We start from the raw sequence: 16,222 nt of genomic DNA on the forward strand, positions 1-16,222 counted from the left end.
AAGAAAAACCATCCCTGGGCACTTGTGACAGGCTGGGGTCCTCGGAGGCAGGTGAGATGCTGTTGGGAAGTTTGTGGACAGATGAAAGACCTAGTTGGCACCCTCATTTGAGATTTTCTCTTTCTGGGAGTGAGGACAAGTTTCTCTTCTCAAAATCTTCAATTAGGTTGCAATGATGAAATGAATCCAGTGTCCACAGGCAGGTGCTGCTACGGTCACGCTTCACAGGGATCCCACCTTCAGTCCTCACCACAGGCCCCAAGGTGGAGGGGTGCAATGGCTCCCATTTTCCAGATGGGGAAACTGAGGCACAGAGTAGCTAGGGTCCCACTGCCCAGGGTCTCACAGCCCCTGAGTGGTCAGGATTGGAGTCTAGGCCTCATGGCTCAGAGCCATGCCCAGGGTGGCCTTTGTTTACACTAACAAATAAAAATGTAGGGAAGACCAGGCATGGTGACTCATGACTGTAGTCCTAGCACTTTGAGAGGCTGAGACGGGAGGATCGCTTTAGCCCAGGAGGTCGAGACTAACCTGGCCAACATGGTGAAACCCATTCTCTACTAAAAATACAAAAATTAGCTGGCGTAGTAGCAGGTGCCTGTAATCCCAGCTACTCTGGAGGCTGAGGCAGGAGAATTGCTTGAACCTGGGAGGCAGAGGTTGCAGTGAGCCGAGATTGCACCATTGCACTCCAGTCTGGGTGATAGAGCGAGACTCCATTTCAAAAAAAAAAAAAAAAAAAGCCAGGTGTGGTGGGTCATGCCTGTAATCCCAGCTACTTAGGAGGCTGAGGCAGGAGAATCGCTTGAACTCAGAAGGCAGAGGTTGCAGTGAGCTGAGATCCCACCACGAAGTTCAGCCTGGGCAACAGGGGAGACTCTGTCTTTAAAAAAAAAAAAAAAAAAAAAGGCCAGGCACGGTGGCTCACACCTGTAATCCCAGCACTTTGGGAGGCCAAGGCAGGCAGATCACGAGGTCAGGAGATCGAGACCATCCTGGCAAACATGGTAAAACCCCATTTCTACTAAAAATACAAAAAAAATAGCCGGGTGTAGTGGCAGGTGCCTGTAGTCCCAGTTACTCGGGAGGTTGAGGCAGGAGAATGCCATGAACCCCGGGGGGGGGGGGGTCGGAGCTTGCAGTGAGCTGACATTACGCCACTGCACTCCAGCCTGGGCAACAAAGCAAGACTCTGTCTCAAAAAAAAAAATGTGCTTGGCAAGCTAGGGACGTGATGGCTCATGCCTGTTATCCCAGCACTTTGGGAGGCAGAGGCGGGGGCATCACTTGAGCCCAGGAGTTTGAGACCAGCCTGGGCAACATAGTGAGACCCCTGTCTCTGTATAATACATACATACATACATACATGTAAATAAATAAGTAAATGTAGGGAAAATATCACCAGCTAAAGGTGGGCTTGGAGTTTGGGGGTGAATCTGAAGAATGGGAGGGAGTAGCCACCAGGCAGGTCAAGCACTAATCCTTGATCCCAAGGACAGTGGGAGCCATGGGAGATGTTGGAGCAAAAGCCTTCATATGATAGGAGTGTCTGAGGGCCCATGAGGGGTCCAGGAGGCTGGGGAGTCAGTAGGAGGGAACAGAGCGTTCGGGCGGCGCCTCACTGGATTCATTCATCTGCCCCGCAGTTGGAGAAGGTGCTTCAGCAAGGGGACATCAGTGAGTGCTGTGAGCCTTACATGGTGATGAAAGAAGTGGACACAGCCAAGGTAAGTGTGTGGGGGCTGAACCAGGGGCAGGCCAGATTCCTGACTCAGCAGGGCTAGAATGCTGAGCTGGCAGGGGACGGGGGTCTCCCCATAGAACAAAGAGAAGCTAGAGAAGCTGCGCCTGGCGGCTGAGCAGTTCTGCACCCGCCTGGGCCGCTACCGCATGCCCTTTGCCTGGACGGCCGTGCACTTGGCCAACATCGTGAGCAGCGCTGGGCAGCTGGACCGGGACTCTGACTCGGAGGGCGGTGAGGAGGCGGGGCTAACAGCCCTGGGGCGGGAATCGGGGCGGGGCTAGAGGGTGGTGCTGACAGGCCTGGGGCGGGGCTACGGAGCGAGGGGGGGGTGCGCCCTCTGCTGGCCGAACGGTGCCTCCCCCGAGTCTCCTTGTTTCGTCTTGGTCCCCGTTTTGTCATTGTCACTCCCTCCTCTAGAACGCCGGCCAGCTTGGACAGACCGCCGCCGTCGGGGGCCCCAGGACCGGACGAGTAGTGGGGACGAAGCCTGCAGCTTCTCTGGCTTCCGCCCAGCCACGCTAACGGTCACAAACTTCTTTAAGCAGGTGTCCTACCCCGGGGCCAGGGACTCCCCCGCTCCCCGCTGGCTGCATCAGCCCTGGGGACTCCTAGCCCCCTGGCCCAGGCTGACGGGAGCGGGTCCCATGTAGGAGGCTGAGCGACTTAGTGACGAGGACCTCTTCAAATTCCTGGCTGACATGAGGCGCCCGTCGTCCCTGCTGCGGCGACTACGTCCTGTGACTGGTGCGTGGCACACCCCGTACACAAGAAGTATCACTCTCAGTCACTCAACAGAGCACCTACTGTGCCAGGGGCATCAGAGACCCAACCATGACCTTGATGGACAAATCCCTGACCTCGGGGGCTGACTGTGCCTTCTAATGAGGACCATAGACAAGAAGCAGAATTAATAAGATCGATATAGCGTCAATGGGTAGATAATGGCAGCGGGGCAGGCAGGGGTCCTGGGGGCAGAGTTGATCAAATATAGGGGTAAGGCTGGGGTGCAGTGGCTCAAGCCTGTAACCCCAATGCTTTGGGAGGCTGAGGCAGGAGGAAGATCATTTGAGCCCAGGAGCTCAAGACCAACCTGGGGGCCAGGTGCGGTGGCTCATACCTGTAATCCCAGCACTTTGGGAGGCCGAGGCAGGCAGATCACTTGAGGTCAGGAGTTTGAGACCAGCCTGGCCAACATGGTGAAACTCCGTCTCTACTAAAAATACAAAAATTCACCTGGTGTGGTGGCTCACAGCTGTAATCCCAGCTATCTGGGAGGCTGAGGCAGGAGAATCACTTGAACTGGGGAGGCAGAGGTTATAGTGAGCCAAGATCGCACCACTGCACTCCAGCCTGGGCGACAGAGCCCAACTCCACTTAAAAAAACAAAAACAGGGCCGGGCACGGTGGCTCAAGCCTGTAATCCCAGCACTTTGGGAGGCCGAGACGGGCGGATCACGAGGTCAGGAGATCGAGACCATCCTGGCTAATACGGTGAAACCCCGTCTCTACTAAAAAAATACAAAAAACTAGCCGGGCGACGAGGCGGGCGCCTGTAGTCCCAGCTACTCAGGAGGCTGAGGCAGGAGAATGGCATAAACCCGGGAGGTGGAGCTTGCAGTGAACTGAGAGCCGGCCACTGCACTCCAGCCTGGGCGGCAGAGCAAGACTCCGTCTCAAAAAAAAACAAAAAAACAAAAAAAAACAAAAAAACAAAAACAGGGCCGGGCGCGGTGGCTCAAGCCTGTAATCCTAGCACTTTGGGAGGCCGAGACGGGCGGATCACGAGGTCAGGAAATCGAGACCATCCTGGCGAACACTGTGAAACCCCGTCTCTACTAAAAAAAAGATACAAAAAAATAGTCGGGCGAGTTGGCGGGCGCCTGTAGTCCCAGCTATTCGGGAGGCTGAGGCAGGAGAATGACGTAAACCCAGGAGGCGGAGCTTGCAGTGAGCTGAGATCCGGCCACTGCACTCCAGCCCGGGCGACAGAGCAAGACTCCGTCTCCAAAAAGAAAACAAAAACAAAAACAAAAACTGTAGGATGAGAGACAGCAGAGTTGAGGGCAATTTCTGGACTTGGCACCTGAGGGACACAGCCCCCAGTCCCCAGAGAACATGGTGGGGGAGTCTGCCCTGACTCCACAGCCCAGGCAGGGTGGGCGGGGCCAGGAAGCTCCCAGGTAGGTGCAAACCGGTTCTTCCCTTTCCAGCCCAGCTCAAGATCGACATTTCTCCAGCTCCGGAAAATCCCCACTTCTGCCTGTCCCCCGAGCTGCTTCATATCAAGCCCTACCCGGACCCCAGGGGCCGGCCCACCAAGGAGATCCTGGAGTTCCCTGCTCGCGAAGTCTATGCCCCCCATACCAGCTACAGGTATGGCCTCTGGGGCCCAGCTGGACACTTGAATGGGAGGTATTCATACATCATGCTGGGTGGGGTCTCCCTAAGCTGAGGACATACACAGACACCCTGGGTGAGATGCCACGACTCTGCTTTAATAAGGGGAGTGTGTAGGCATGAAAGGGTACACATCCTTCCTCCACCCCTCCCCAATGGGGCTACGTCCTCTGCCTTTGTCCCTGCCTGCGTCTGTCTCTGCTCTGTGCTCAGAAGTGGGGCCCGGCGCCCTGGCTGATCCCAGTGAACAGGCAGCTCCTTCCTGTTCAGGAGCCTCATGGGGCGTGGAAGTGTTCCTTGCAGCATGATTGGTCCTCAGTTCCATCCAGGCAGATTCAGGCTGGGAGCGCCGCTTTGTGGATTCTGGGGAGGGAGATGTGGCTCATCCCAGGCGAGGGGGCCCCTTTTCAGCTGCCCTGTGCACCCCCCATCCGATTGCCCTGCCTCCCAAACCCCTGCCCGGCTCACCTCTCCTGGATCTGTCGCAGCCGATGCTGCTGTGCCACCATCTCCCGCCTCTGCCGCTGCACGTGGCCTGTGAGGGCCCACAGGATGTGGCTCTGCTTGTCAGCGTGAGCCTGTGGGGGTCAGAATGGAAACCTCAGCCGACGGCCACCTCACCTCCCATCTCCTGACCTCCTGCCCTGGCCACCCTGGTGACCCAGCAAGTCAGCAATGCTCTTTGGCCTCAGTTTCTCCTTCTGTACAATGGGGATAAAATAGGACTCACTTCATGGGGAGGTGATAAACATCGTATGGATTTTTTTTTTTTTTTTTTTTTGAGATGAAGTCTCGCTCTGTCACCCAGGCTGGAATGCAGTGACATGATCTTAGCTCACTGCAACCTCCGCCTCCTGGGTTCAAGCAATTCTCCGACCTAAGCCTCCTGAGTAGCTGGAACTATAGTCACGTGCCACCAGGCCCAGCTAATTTTTTGTATTTTTAGTAGAGACGGGGTTTCACCATGTTGGCCAGGCTGGTCTCGAACTCCTGACCTTAAGTGATCCACCTGCCTCAGCCTCCCAAAGTGCTGGGATTATAGGCATGAGCCACCAAGCCTGGCCATCATATGGATTATTAAAGGGCATAGAACAGTGCTGGGTACTTATTGGGTGCTCACAAAATGTTACTAGTTTCTCTAGTAGTAAGAATTTATTGGCCAGGTGCTCACACCTGTAATCCCACCACTTTGGGAAACCAAGGTAAGCAGATCCCTTGAGGTCAGGAGTTCGAGACCAGCCTGGCCAACATGGTGAAATGCCATCTCTACTAAAAATACAAAAATTAGCTGGTGCGCCTGTAATTCCAGCTACTTGGGAGGCTGAGGCAGGAGAATCACTTGAACCCAGGAGGTGGAGGTTGCAGTGAGCCAAGATCATGCCACCGCACTCCAGCCTGGGTGACAGTGAGACTCTGAAAAAAGAAAAAAAAAGAATTTATTGAGCACCAACTGTGTGCCCGCCCCATGCTGAATGTTTTACCTGCATTGAGTACCTGGCCCTACTGTGAGATATCAGGTGTTGCCCTTATTTGCAAATGGGGAAACTGAGGCACACAAAAGGACTTGGCTTTTGTCTGGGGACATGCAGAGTAGAGGCCACAGAGCTGGGAGGCTGATCTGGGAGGTCTTTGGGACTTAGGTGCAGAAGCGAGTTCTGGCCGAGAATCAGGGTCTCAGCCCGCTAGGGCTGGGGAAGCCCCTTACCTTTAAGACCTCAAATTCTTGGTAGGCAGGGCCCAGCCAGGCGCTCCTCAGCTGGACTTCTAGCCGCTGCACGCTGTCCTGTAGCACCTTCTGTGCCTGGGCCACCTCCTCCAGCACCTCAGCTATGGCCTCTGCCTTCAGCTGCAGCATATCCTCCTCCATCTGCTTAATAAACAGGCGATCACTAGTAGGATGACCAACTCATCTTTGTGTACCTAAGGACTTGCCTGAGTTTATCGCTGAAAATCTTGCATGCCAGGAATCCCCTCAGTTCTGGGCAAACCAGGATGGTTGGTTACCCTAGACATGAACTCTTCGAACTCCTGGCCACCCCACAGTGTCGCAGCTACGGCGCCCACCTGAGTCTCCAACAGGCTTGCCCGAAGTTCCTGGGCTGCATCCCGGCCCCGGCTGACCTCCTGTCCCAGGAGTTCCATTGTGCGGCCATAGAGACCCAGGCTGTTCCTGGCCTTTGTCAGCCGTCCCTCCGTGGTCTTGTACACACCATTGAGGGCCTGGCCCAGCTGCAGGGTCCCGTGGAAGAGCAGGGTTAGCTCCTCATGCTCTGCCAGTTCTGGGCTGCCCACGGGGGCCGCTGAGGCAGGCTGGATTACCATTGCCAGGGCCCACAGTAGGCACAGAGCAGGCACTGGCATGACTGAGGGTCTGAGTGTGTAGCCACAGCACCGCCACTGAAGCCTTTTATGTCTCACACCCCCACTGATCCCCAGTCAATCGTTAACTGGCCAGCCGGGTGCCCCACATTGCACAAGGGCCTGGCGGTGGTGCGATAGTTGCATCATGCGAATGTCCGGCTGGGCCACGCCGGGATCACGCTTCCTGGGGCTCAGGGCCAGGTGTGGGTGGGGAGCATTGGGAGAGGACAGGCCCCAGACCCTGCTGGGATTTCCTGAGACTCACCATGCTGAGCCTGTTTCTCCATCTATGAATAGGCATCGCAATGATGATGGTAATAATAGTGAAGTTTTTTGTTTTTGTTTTTGTTTTGAGACAAAGTCTCGCTCTGTTGCCCAGGCTGGAGTGCAGTGGCCAAATCTCAGCTCACTGCAAGCTCCACCTCCCGGGTTTATGCCATTCTCCTGCCTCAGCCTCCTGAGTAGCTGGGACTACAGGCGCCTGCCACCTCGCCTGGCTAGTTTTTTGTATTTTTTAGTAGAGACGGGGTTTCACCATGTTAGCCAGGATGGTCTCGATCTCTTGACCTCGTGATCCGCCCGTCTCAGCCTCCCAAAGTGCTGGGATTACAGGCTTGAGCCACCGTGCCCAGCCAATAGTGAAGATTTTATAAGCATTGAGGGCTTTTATTGGCTTGGTTAGTAGCCAAGGGGGCAGGTGCAGGTGGCAGAGACTCTCCCAAGGTCACACAGCCTGATCTCCAAGACCTGCATATACCCGGATCACCACTGACTGCCATTTTACTTCCTGGGAGATTGTGCAGGTACCTCAGTTTCCCTTCCTGTAAAATGGTGATGATGTTAGTCCTGCCTCATGAGCTACTTGTGAGAAGTAAATGAGTGATTTCATGTTGAGTGCTTAGAACAGAGCCTGGCACAAAGTAGGTGCAATTATTGTATTGTTGTAGTAATAGTGTTTGGTGCGATTATTGTCATTGTTGTTATTTATCATCATCAGTATCGTTACAAAAGCTCAGCTGGAAGGCCTGAAGTGCCCATTATACACACAGGGAAACTGAGGCCCAGAGAGAGGTCAAGGCTTGCACAGAGTTGCCTCTGGGGGAAGGAGGCAGGACTCTGACTCTGGCCTCAGTTTCTGCACCTGAGAAATAGGCCACATAACTCTAGTGACCTCCTAGGGGAAGGGCGGTCAGGCCCTTGGGTGGGGCTTAGGCTTGACCACTGGCCACCTGAGCCACCTTGGAACTCTGGCCCCGAGTGCTTCGTTGTTCTCTGCCTTCTGTGTGTCACTGTGTCCATGAGTGCCTCCAATGTCTTTCTGTGTTCCCACCCTCTACCACGCTGCTGTTCCCAATCTGTGCTTTGAGGGTATTCACTTGTCCTCCACCCTCTGCCCTCTGTCCCATCTCCTGCCTGACACCTGTATTACCTCTCACCTGGCCCTCAATGCCCCAGCCTCATGACCCACTCTTCCCGGACTGTCTGTGCTCCCAGCCAGCCTTGTCCCATCACCCCAGCCTCATATGTGCACCTTCAGGGGCCCTGTTCCTCTGACACCCCCATCCTGCCCCCGACAGGAACCTGCTGTACGTGTACCCGCACAGCCTCAACTTCAGCAGCCGCCAGGGCTCCGTGCGCAACCTTGCCGTGCGAGTGCAGTACATGACAGGCGAGGACCCCAGCCAGGCCCTGCCGGTCAGTGACTATACCCCAGGGAAGGGGGGTAGGGCATCCCCCATGGGTTCCTCATGCATCCACTCCGCCAGGTCATCTTTGGCAAGTCCAGCTGCAGTGAATTTACCCGCGAGGCCTTCACACCGGTGGTCTACCATAACAAGTATGTAGGGGGACACATGAGGAACTCGGGGGCACTCATGGGGATAGGAAGATGTCCCTTATGTATACACATAGGGCAGCATCGATGAGAAGACGGGGGCAGGAAGAAGAGAGGTAGAGGCTCCCAGAGTGCTAATGAGGGAAGCTGAGGCAGAGAGGAGAGACAGTGAGGCCCAGCAGCAATGAGGGCATGGCATGGCAGAGGTGATGGAGCAGACAGTGGGGACCCCAGCCCCCAGCAGATCCCCCAACCCGATTCTCCCAGGTCCCCTGAGTTCTACGAGGAGTTCAAGCTGCATCTTCCAGCCTGCGTGACAGAGAACCATCACCTGCTGTTCACCTTCTACCACGTCAGCTGCCAGCCCCGGCCGGGCACTGCCCTGGAGACGCCCGTGGGCTTTACTGTGAGCTGTCCCCAACCTCCCTTCCCCTGAGCCCTCCTCGTCCCCAAGCCTGGCCGCAGACCTGACCTCCAGCCTCTCCCCAGTGGATCCCACTGCTGCAGCATGGGCGCCTGAGGACTGGCCCCTTCTGTCTCCCGGTGTCCGTGGACCAGCCACCGCCCAGCTATTCCGTGCTCACACCCGATGTATGTGCCCCGGAGCTCCTGCCTGCCAATGCACTCTCCCCAGAAGCACTCCCGAGTCACCTGCCTTCCTTCCTGTCAATCCTGGGAGGCTTGTTGTCCTCTACTGGTGCCTCCAGGGCCCCTGTGTAGCTCATTATCCCCCATTAATGCCTCTCTGTGTCCTACCTGTCCTCCCCAAAGATTCCCATTGCCTCTCTGCTCCATTCCCACTTTAGCACCCTGCCTGCCTTCCTGATCACTGTCCTCTGCCCCCGCATACCTTATCGTTACCCATGAATGCACCATCATTAATGACTCTAGGCCTCAAATCCTCCTATCCTGTTTCCTGACCTACTCAATGAGTGTTCATTCACCCTGTGTCTCCATTCTCTGCCCCCCTCCTTGGCATGTGGGTTTTCCAGCCTGCCCAGTGGACCCCCTCAGTCTACTGGGACCAGGGTGCTTGGTTGCACCCCCATACCGGGCTATACTCACGCCACAGTGTCGCAATGGCTGGGGCCGCTGGGTGACCTGATCAGTCGGGGAGGGCTGACCAGTGCCCACCCAGTGCCTCCCTCCCACAGGTGGCGCTGCCGGGCATGCGCTGGGTGGACGGTCACAAGGGCGTGTTCAGTGTGGAGCTCACGGCCGTGTCCTCTGTGCACCCCCAGGTACGGGGTGGGGCGGGAACCCAAGAGTCCTGCCCTGCTCCCCTCTTGCCTGCCCTAGGATTGAGTAACAGTTGCCGAGGGCCGGGGAGGTCTGGCCTTGGGCCTTGGACGTGACTTTGGTCAGCTGGGCCCAGCTTTCAGGGAAGCTGCCGATTCCAGCGGGGGTGGTCTTCGTCCCCCGGGGCCCTACCCTGCTCACTCCACATCCCTACCCAGGACCCCCACCTGGACAAGTTCTTCACCCTGGTGCATGTCCTGGAGGAGGGGGCCTTCCCATTCCGGCTCAAGGACGCTGTGCTGAGCGAGGGCAATGTGGAGCAGGAGCTGCGGGCCAGTCTTGCAGCACTGCGCCTGGCCAGCCCCGAACCCCTCGTGGCCTTCTCCCACCACGTGCTGGACAAGCTCGTGCGTCTGGTCGTCAGGCCCCCGATCATCAGTGGCCAGATTGGTAAGCGAATGTGGCCTCAGACCTCAGTTTCCCCATCCAGCACATGGCTCCTCAGTCCTGAGGTCCTGAGGGAACTTCTATAGGTCTGTTTACCTCTCTGGCCATTTGTCTCATCTGATAAATGACCCCCAGTCCCCTACACCCAGAGAAGGTCTTCTGTGACCCTTTGGCTGGGCACGGTGGCTCACACCTGTCATCCCAGCACTGTGGGAGGCCGAGGCGGGCAGATCACCTGAGGTCGGGAGTTCGAGACCAGCCTGACCAACATGGAGAAACCCTGTCTCTACTAAAAATACAAAATTAGTTGGGCGTGGTGGCGCATGCCTGTAATCCCAGCTACTCGGGAGGCTGAAGCAAGAGAACTGCTTGAACCTGAGAGGCAGAGATTTCAGTGAGCCAAGATCATGCCACTGCACTCCAGCCAGGGCAACAAGAGCAAAAATCCATCTAAAAAAAAAAAAAAAAACCTGTGACCCTTTAATGAGCACATGATCCCTTGAATCCTGATGTCTTTATATTTGGAAAGTGGGCGGGGAGGTGAGAGACCTTGGGCCCTGGAACTTGACCTCTGCTCTGCCCTGCAGTGAACCTGGGCCGTGGAGCCTTTGAAGCAATGGCCCATGTAGTCAGCCTTGTCCACCGGAGCCTGGAGGCAGCCCAGGATGCCCGCGGTCACTGCCCACAGCTGGCTGCCTACATCCACTACGCATTTCGCCTGCCTGGCACTGAGCCCAGCCTCCCGGATGGTGAGTTTGTAGAAATCCCTGGGAGACAAGAAATATCTAGGAGAAGAGGCTGGGTACGGTGGCTCACACTTGTAATCCCAGGACTTTGGGAGGCCGAGGTGGATGGATTATTTGAGGTCAGGAGTTCGAGATCAACCTGGAAAACATGATGAAACTCTGTTTCTACTAAAAATACAAAAATTAGCTGGGGCCAGGCACAGTGGCTTATGCCTATAATCCCAGCACTTTAGGAGGCCAAGGCAGGTGGATCATTTCAAGGGGTCAGAAGTTCAAGACCAGCCTGGCCAAAATGGTGACACCCCGTCTCTACTAAAAATACAAAAATTAGCCAGGCATGGTGGTAGATGCCTGTAATCCCAGCTACTAAGGGGGCTGAATCATTTGAACCTGGGAGGCGGAGGTTGCAGTGAGCCAAGATCATGCCACCGCACTCCAGCCTGGGTGACAGAGTGAAACTCCATCTCAGCCGGGCGCGGTGGCTCAAGCCTGTAATCCCAGCACTTTGGGAGGCCGAGACGGGCGGATCACGAGGTCAGGAGATCGAGACCATCCTGGCTAACACGGTGAAACCCCATCTCTACTAAAAAATACAAAAAAACTAGCCGGGCGAGGTGGTGGGTACCTGTAGTCCCAGCTACTCGGGAGGCTGAGGCAGGAGAATGGCGTGTAAACCCGGGAGGCGGGAGCATGCAGTGAGCTGAGATCCGGCCACTGCACTCCAGCCCGGGAGACAGAGCGAGACTCTGTCTCAAAAAAAAACAAAAAAAAAATTAGCCAGGTGTGGTGGCACACGCCTATAGCCCCAGCTACTCAGGAGGCTGAGGCAGAAGAATCACTTAAACCCAGGAAATGGAGGTTGCAGTGACCTGAGATCATGCCACTGCACTCCAGCCTGGGCGACAGAGCGAGACCCTGTTTCAAAAAAAAAAAAAAGGAAAGAAAGACCTGGGAGAAGAGCATCGAAGTAGTGAGAATAGCATGTGCAAAGGCCCTAAGGCCTCACGGGCCTTGGCTGGTTTGAGCAACTTGCAAGAGAGATAATGTCTTGCCCACTTTTGCCCCATCCTTGGGGTGTGGTTTCTGTTTGCTTGGCTGGAAAATGATTTAGATAGTCAGCAAGCCTCTTCAGTAGCTTGGAGCGGGGACTGAAGCTGGACCGCTTGGATGTGAATCCTGGCCCTGCCACCTACAATTTCTGTGACCTTGAGCATGTGACGTCACTTCTTTGAGCCTGTTTTTCCTTTTGCAAAACAGGGATAATAATAGTACCCACCTCATGGGGGCGCTGGTCATAGTAAATGATATAATAATCCACACAAAATAGTTAGCACAGAGTGAACCCTCTATAGAGTTGGATTTTTGTTTTGTTTTGTTTTGTTTTTTGAGACGGAGTCTCGCTGTGTTGCCCAGGCTGGAGTGCAGTGGCCGGATCTCAGCTCACTGCAAGCTCCGCCCCCCAGGTTTACGCCATTCTCCTGCCTCAGCCTCCTGAGTAGCTGGGACTACAGGCGCCCGCCACTGCGCCCGGCTAGTTTTTTGTATTTTTTAGTAGAGACGGGGTTTCACCATGTTCACCAGGATGGTCTCGATCTCCTGACCTCATGATCCGCCCGTCTCGGCCTCCCAAAGTGCTGGGATTACAGGCTTGAGCCACCACGCCTGGCCTTTTTTTTTTTTTTTTTTTAATTTGCCAAATAAACACCAACCCCTATGTGTCAAGCATTATTCTCAGGGTGTTTTTCTTTTTTCTTCTTTGTTTTTTTAAGAGTCAGGGTTGGCCAGGCGTGGTGACTCACAGCTGTAATCCCAGGACTTTGGGAGGCTGAGGCGAGTGGATCACCTGAGGTCAGGAGTTTGAGACCAGCCTGGCCAACATGGTGAAACCCTGTCTCTACTAAAAATACAAAATTTAGGCTGGGTGCAGTGGCTAATGCCTGTAATCCCAGCACTTTTGGAGGCTGAGGCAGGCAGATCACAAGGTCAACACATCGAGACCATCCTGGCCAACATGGTGAAACCCCGTTTCTACTAAAAATGCAAAAATGAGCTGGGCATGGTGGCACGTGCCTGTAGTCCCAGCCACTCAGGAGGCTGAGGCAGGAGAATCACATGAACCCAGGAGGCGGAGGTCACAGTGAGCCGAGATCGCCCTACTGCACTCCAGCCTGGTGACAGAGCAAGACTCCCTCTCCTTTAAAAAATATATATATATTAGGTGGGCATGGTGGTGCATGCTTGTAATCCTAGCTACTCAGGAGGCTGAGGCAGGAGAATTGCTTAAACCCAGGAGGCAGAGGTTGCAGTGAGCTGAGTTCACGCCATGGCACTCCAGCTTGGGTGACAAGAGCGAAACTCTCTCAAAACAAAAAAGAAAAAGAGTCAGGGTCTTACTCTGTTGGCCAGGCTAGAGTGCAGTGTCACGATCATAACTCACTGCTGCCTTAAACTCCTGGGCTCAAGTAATCCTGTTGCCTCAGCCTCTCCAAGTAACCAGAACCACAGGTGTGCACTGCCATGCCCGGCTAATTTTTTCATTAATTTTTTTGTAGGGACAGAGTCTTGCTATGTTGGCTGGGGTGGGCTTGAACTCTTGGGCTCAAGTGATCCTCCTGGCTTGCCCTCCCAAAGTGCTGGGATTATAGGCATGAGCCACTGTACCTGGCCTATTCTCAGTTTTTCAATGCCCCCCAAATCTCTGTGAGGCGGCAGTCATTGTACCTATTTTATAGATGAGGAACTTGGAGGCTCAGAGAGGAATGTGATTTTGCAAAGACTAGCTAAGTAGGAAGGGACTGGGAGGCATCACATCAGGTGGGTGGGTGGTTGACCCTATTCACTCCATCCTCAGGGGCCCCTCCAGTGACAGTGCAGGCTGCCACACTGGCCCGTGGCTCGGGTCGCCCCATAAGCCTCTACCTGGCGCGTTCCAAGAGCATCAGCAGCAGCAACCCCGACCTCGCTGTGGCCCCTGGCTCTGTGGATGACGAGGTTTCCCGCATCCTGGCCAGCAAGGTAGGGCAACGGGGGCCCTGGAATCTCCAGCCTCAGTGGTTGTAGCCACCACGTGGGTGGGCGAAGAATCTCTGCTGATGAAACATGGGAAACAACAGAGATGACAACATGGATGAAGTCTTAACTCTGGGCAGCAGAGTTGGGCTAGGCTGTCACAGGTTGTGGGGTATGGATCAGACTTTGTACTGAGCTCTGTACTCCATGACTGACCCGAGGACGGTGGCAGAGCTTGGCGTGGCTGAACAAAGAGCAATATGTACCTAGTGTAGCAGGTGCATATACACATTCACCTCATGCATATACCTACATAGGTGCATATTCACATTTACCCCACGCATATATGTCCACAGGTGCATATACACATTCACCCCCTACTTGCATATACCTACACAGGAACATGGGCACATTCACCCTATGCATATATGTACACAGGCACATATACGTGTTCACCCCATGCATGTGTGGACACAAGTGTGTATACACCATTCACCCCATGCATATATGTACACAGGTGCATATACACATTTACCCCATGCATAACGCATATACAGACCGGTGTCCATATACACGTTCACCCCACGCATATACAGACCTGGGTGCATATACACGTTCACCCCACGCATATATAGACCTGGGTGCGTATACATGTTCGCCCCACGCATATACAAACCTGGGTGCATATACACATTCACCCCACGCATATACATGTTGGCCCCATGCATATACAGACCCGGGTGCATATACACGTTTGCCCTACACATATACATGTTCGCCCCACGCATATACAGACCCGGGTGCATATACGCATTCACCCCACGCATATACAGACCCGGGTGCATATACACATTCGCCCCACGCATATACAGACCCGGGTGCATATACGCATTCGCCCCACGCATATACAGACCCGGCTGCATATACACGTTTGCCCCATGCATATACAGACCCGGGTGCATATACACATTCACCCCACACATATACATGTTGGCCCCACGCATATACAGACCCGGGTGCATATACACATTCGCCCCACACATATACATGTTCGCCCCATGCATATACAGACCCCGGTGCATATACACATTTGCCCCATGCATATACAGACCCGGGTGCATATACACGTTCGCCCCATGCGTATACAGACACAGGTGCATATACACGTTCGCCCCACGCATATACAGACCCGGGTGCATATACGCATTCGCCCCACGCATATACAGACCCGGGTGCATATACGCATTCGCCCCACGCATATACAGACCCGGGTGCATATACGCATTCGCCCACGCATATACAGACCCAGGTGCATATACACGTTCGCCCCACGCATATACAGACCCGGGTGCATATACACATTCGTCCCATGCATATACAGACACGGGTGCATATACACATTCACCCCATGCTTATACTTACGCAGGTGCATATACACAGTCACCCTGTGCTGTATGTACATGGGTCTGTATTCACCTCATGCATATATGTATACGGGTGTGTATACACATGCACCCCATGCACAGACGTACAGGGGTGTGTACGCATGCACCCATGGACCCACATACACAAGTATGTATAGGTATGCACCCAATGGACCTACATACATGTGCACATTTTTCAGGATTTTCAGGACGTATGATGATACATACGGGCACATGTATGGTCCAGAACCGTGTCCACGCTTGGTATTTCATGCTGCTTTCCCTGCCCTCCACTGGGGATGCTAGCACTTCTCCGTGTATCTCCAGGGCATCGATCGCTCACACTCCTGGGTGAATTCCGCTTATGCTCCAGGAGGCAGTAAGGCGGTGCTGCGGCGGGCGCCCCCTTACTGTGGGGCCGACCCCAGACAGGTGCCCTTCCTACCTGTCCCTGCACTTGTGTGACACCACCTCAGCATGAGCTCCTCCCACCTTCCTGGCTGTATCTGACTAACCTAAGGGGGCTGCCTGAAGGAGGTGGCAGACCCCTCTCCTGCCTTTGTTTGGGGCTGTGAAGTCTGTGTTTAGGCATCGCTGGGTCATCTTAACTGGCCTTTTGCTGCCACATAGGCCACAGTCTCAGATGGAGACAGAAGGCACAGGGATGATATGCACATAGCATGCAAATGAAGTGCACATCCAGTCACCCATAACCTCACTGCCCTGCATGGCCTATTCACCTCCCTTTAATCCACCCGGATCATGGGATTCTCAAAGGGCTGGACCGGAACCTCTTGGCTCCCCTATCCCGTTTTAGACAAAGAGCTCCCCTTACCCTGCCTCTTTCCAGGTACCTGGTGTAGTGGAGGGCTTTGCCTCCAAACACACCTGGGTTCAAGTCCTAGCTCTGCTGTGAGCTCACCCCATGCTCTGAGCAACTGGATGCATCTTCCAAAGCCTCAGTTTCTTCATTTGTAAAATGAAGATTACATTCCAATTTTTCAGATGCAGTTTGGACTCA

General features: G+C 54.5%; 2 protein-coding genes across 7 annotated transcripts in view; one reads left to right on the plus strand and one right to left on the minus strand.

Moving 5' to 3' along the window:
* Positions 1 to 16,222, plus strand: part of DOCK6 (dedicator of cytokinesis 6) — a 63,413-nt gene that overhangs the window by 15,620 nt on the left and 31,571 nt on the right. For 3 of the 5 annotated variants that reach the window (XM_033195983.1, XM_033195982.1, XM_033195985.1), the window contains exons 10-23: positions 1,647 to 1,727; positions 1,822 to 1,975; positions 2,162 to 2,289; positions 2,395 to 2,488; positions 3,955 to 4,117; positions 8,080 to 8,197; positions 8,269 to 8,339; positions 8,604 to 8,742; positions 8,826 to 8,927; positions 9,491 to 9,577; positions 9,794 to 10,025; positions 10,610 to 10,771; positions 13,620 to 13,783; positions 15,529 to 15,633. In XM_033195983.1, coding sequence (XP_033051874.1) covers positions 1,647 to 1,727; positions 1,822 to 1,975; positions 2,162 to 2,289; positions 2,395 to 2,488; positions 3,955 to 4,117; positions 8,080 to 8,197; positions 8,269 to 8,339; positions 8,604 to 8,742; positions 8,826 to 8,927; positions 9,491 to 9,577; positions 9,794 to 10,025; positions 10,610 to 10,771; positions 13,620 to 13,783; positions 15,529 to 15,633 — 1,800 coding nt within the window. The remainder of the gene's footprint in view (positions 1 to 1,646; positions 1,728 to 1,821; positions 1,976 to 2,161; positions 2,290 to 2,394; positions 2,489 to 3,954; positions 4,118 to 8,079; positions 8,198 to 8,268; positions 8,340 to 8,603; positions 8,743 to 8,825; positions 8,928 to 9,490; positions 9,578 to 9,793; positions 10,026 to 10,609; positions 10,772 to 13,619; positions 13,784 to 15,528; positions 15,634 to 16,222) is intronic. The other 2 variants (XM_033195986.1, XM_033195984.1) reach the window with 1 other exon arrangement.
* ANGPTL8 (angiopoietin like 8) overlaps positions 4,219 to 16,222 on the minus strand; it is a 45,620-nt gene continuing 33,616 nt past the window's right edge. Inside the window, exons 3-6 of one of the 2 annotated variants that reach the window (XR_004433600.1) lie at positions 13,688 to 13,854; positions 5,847 to 6,008; positions 4,610 to 4,719; positions 4,219 to 4,504 (exon numbers count right to left, since the gene is read on the minus strand). Coding sequence is in view for 1 of the 2 variants with exons in the window: in XM_033195992.1 (XP_033051883.1) it covers positions 4,477 to 4,504; positions 4,610 to 4,719; positions 5,847 to 6,008; positions 6,206 to 6,502 (597 nt within the window). In the remaining variant the exon portion in view is untranslated. Of the gene's footprint in view, positions 4,505 to 4,609; positions 4,720 to 5,846; positions 6,009 to 6,205; positions 6,849 to 13,687; positions 13,855 to 16,222 lie in introns of those variants that run through there. The other variant, XM_033195992.1, reaches the window with a different exon arrangement.

Source organism: Trachypithecus francoisi, unplaced genomic scaffold, assembly GCF_009764315.1.
Source record: "Trachypithecus francoisi isolate TF-2019V2 unplaced genomic scaffold, Tfra_2.0 Lachesis_group5, whole genome shotgun sequence".
NCBI lineage: Eukaryota > Metazoa > Chordata > Mammalia > Primates > Cercopithecidae > Trachypithecus > Trachypithecus francoisi.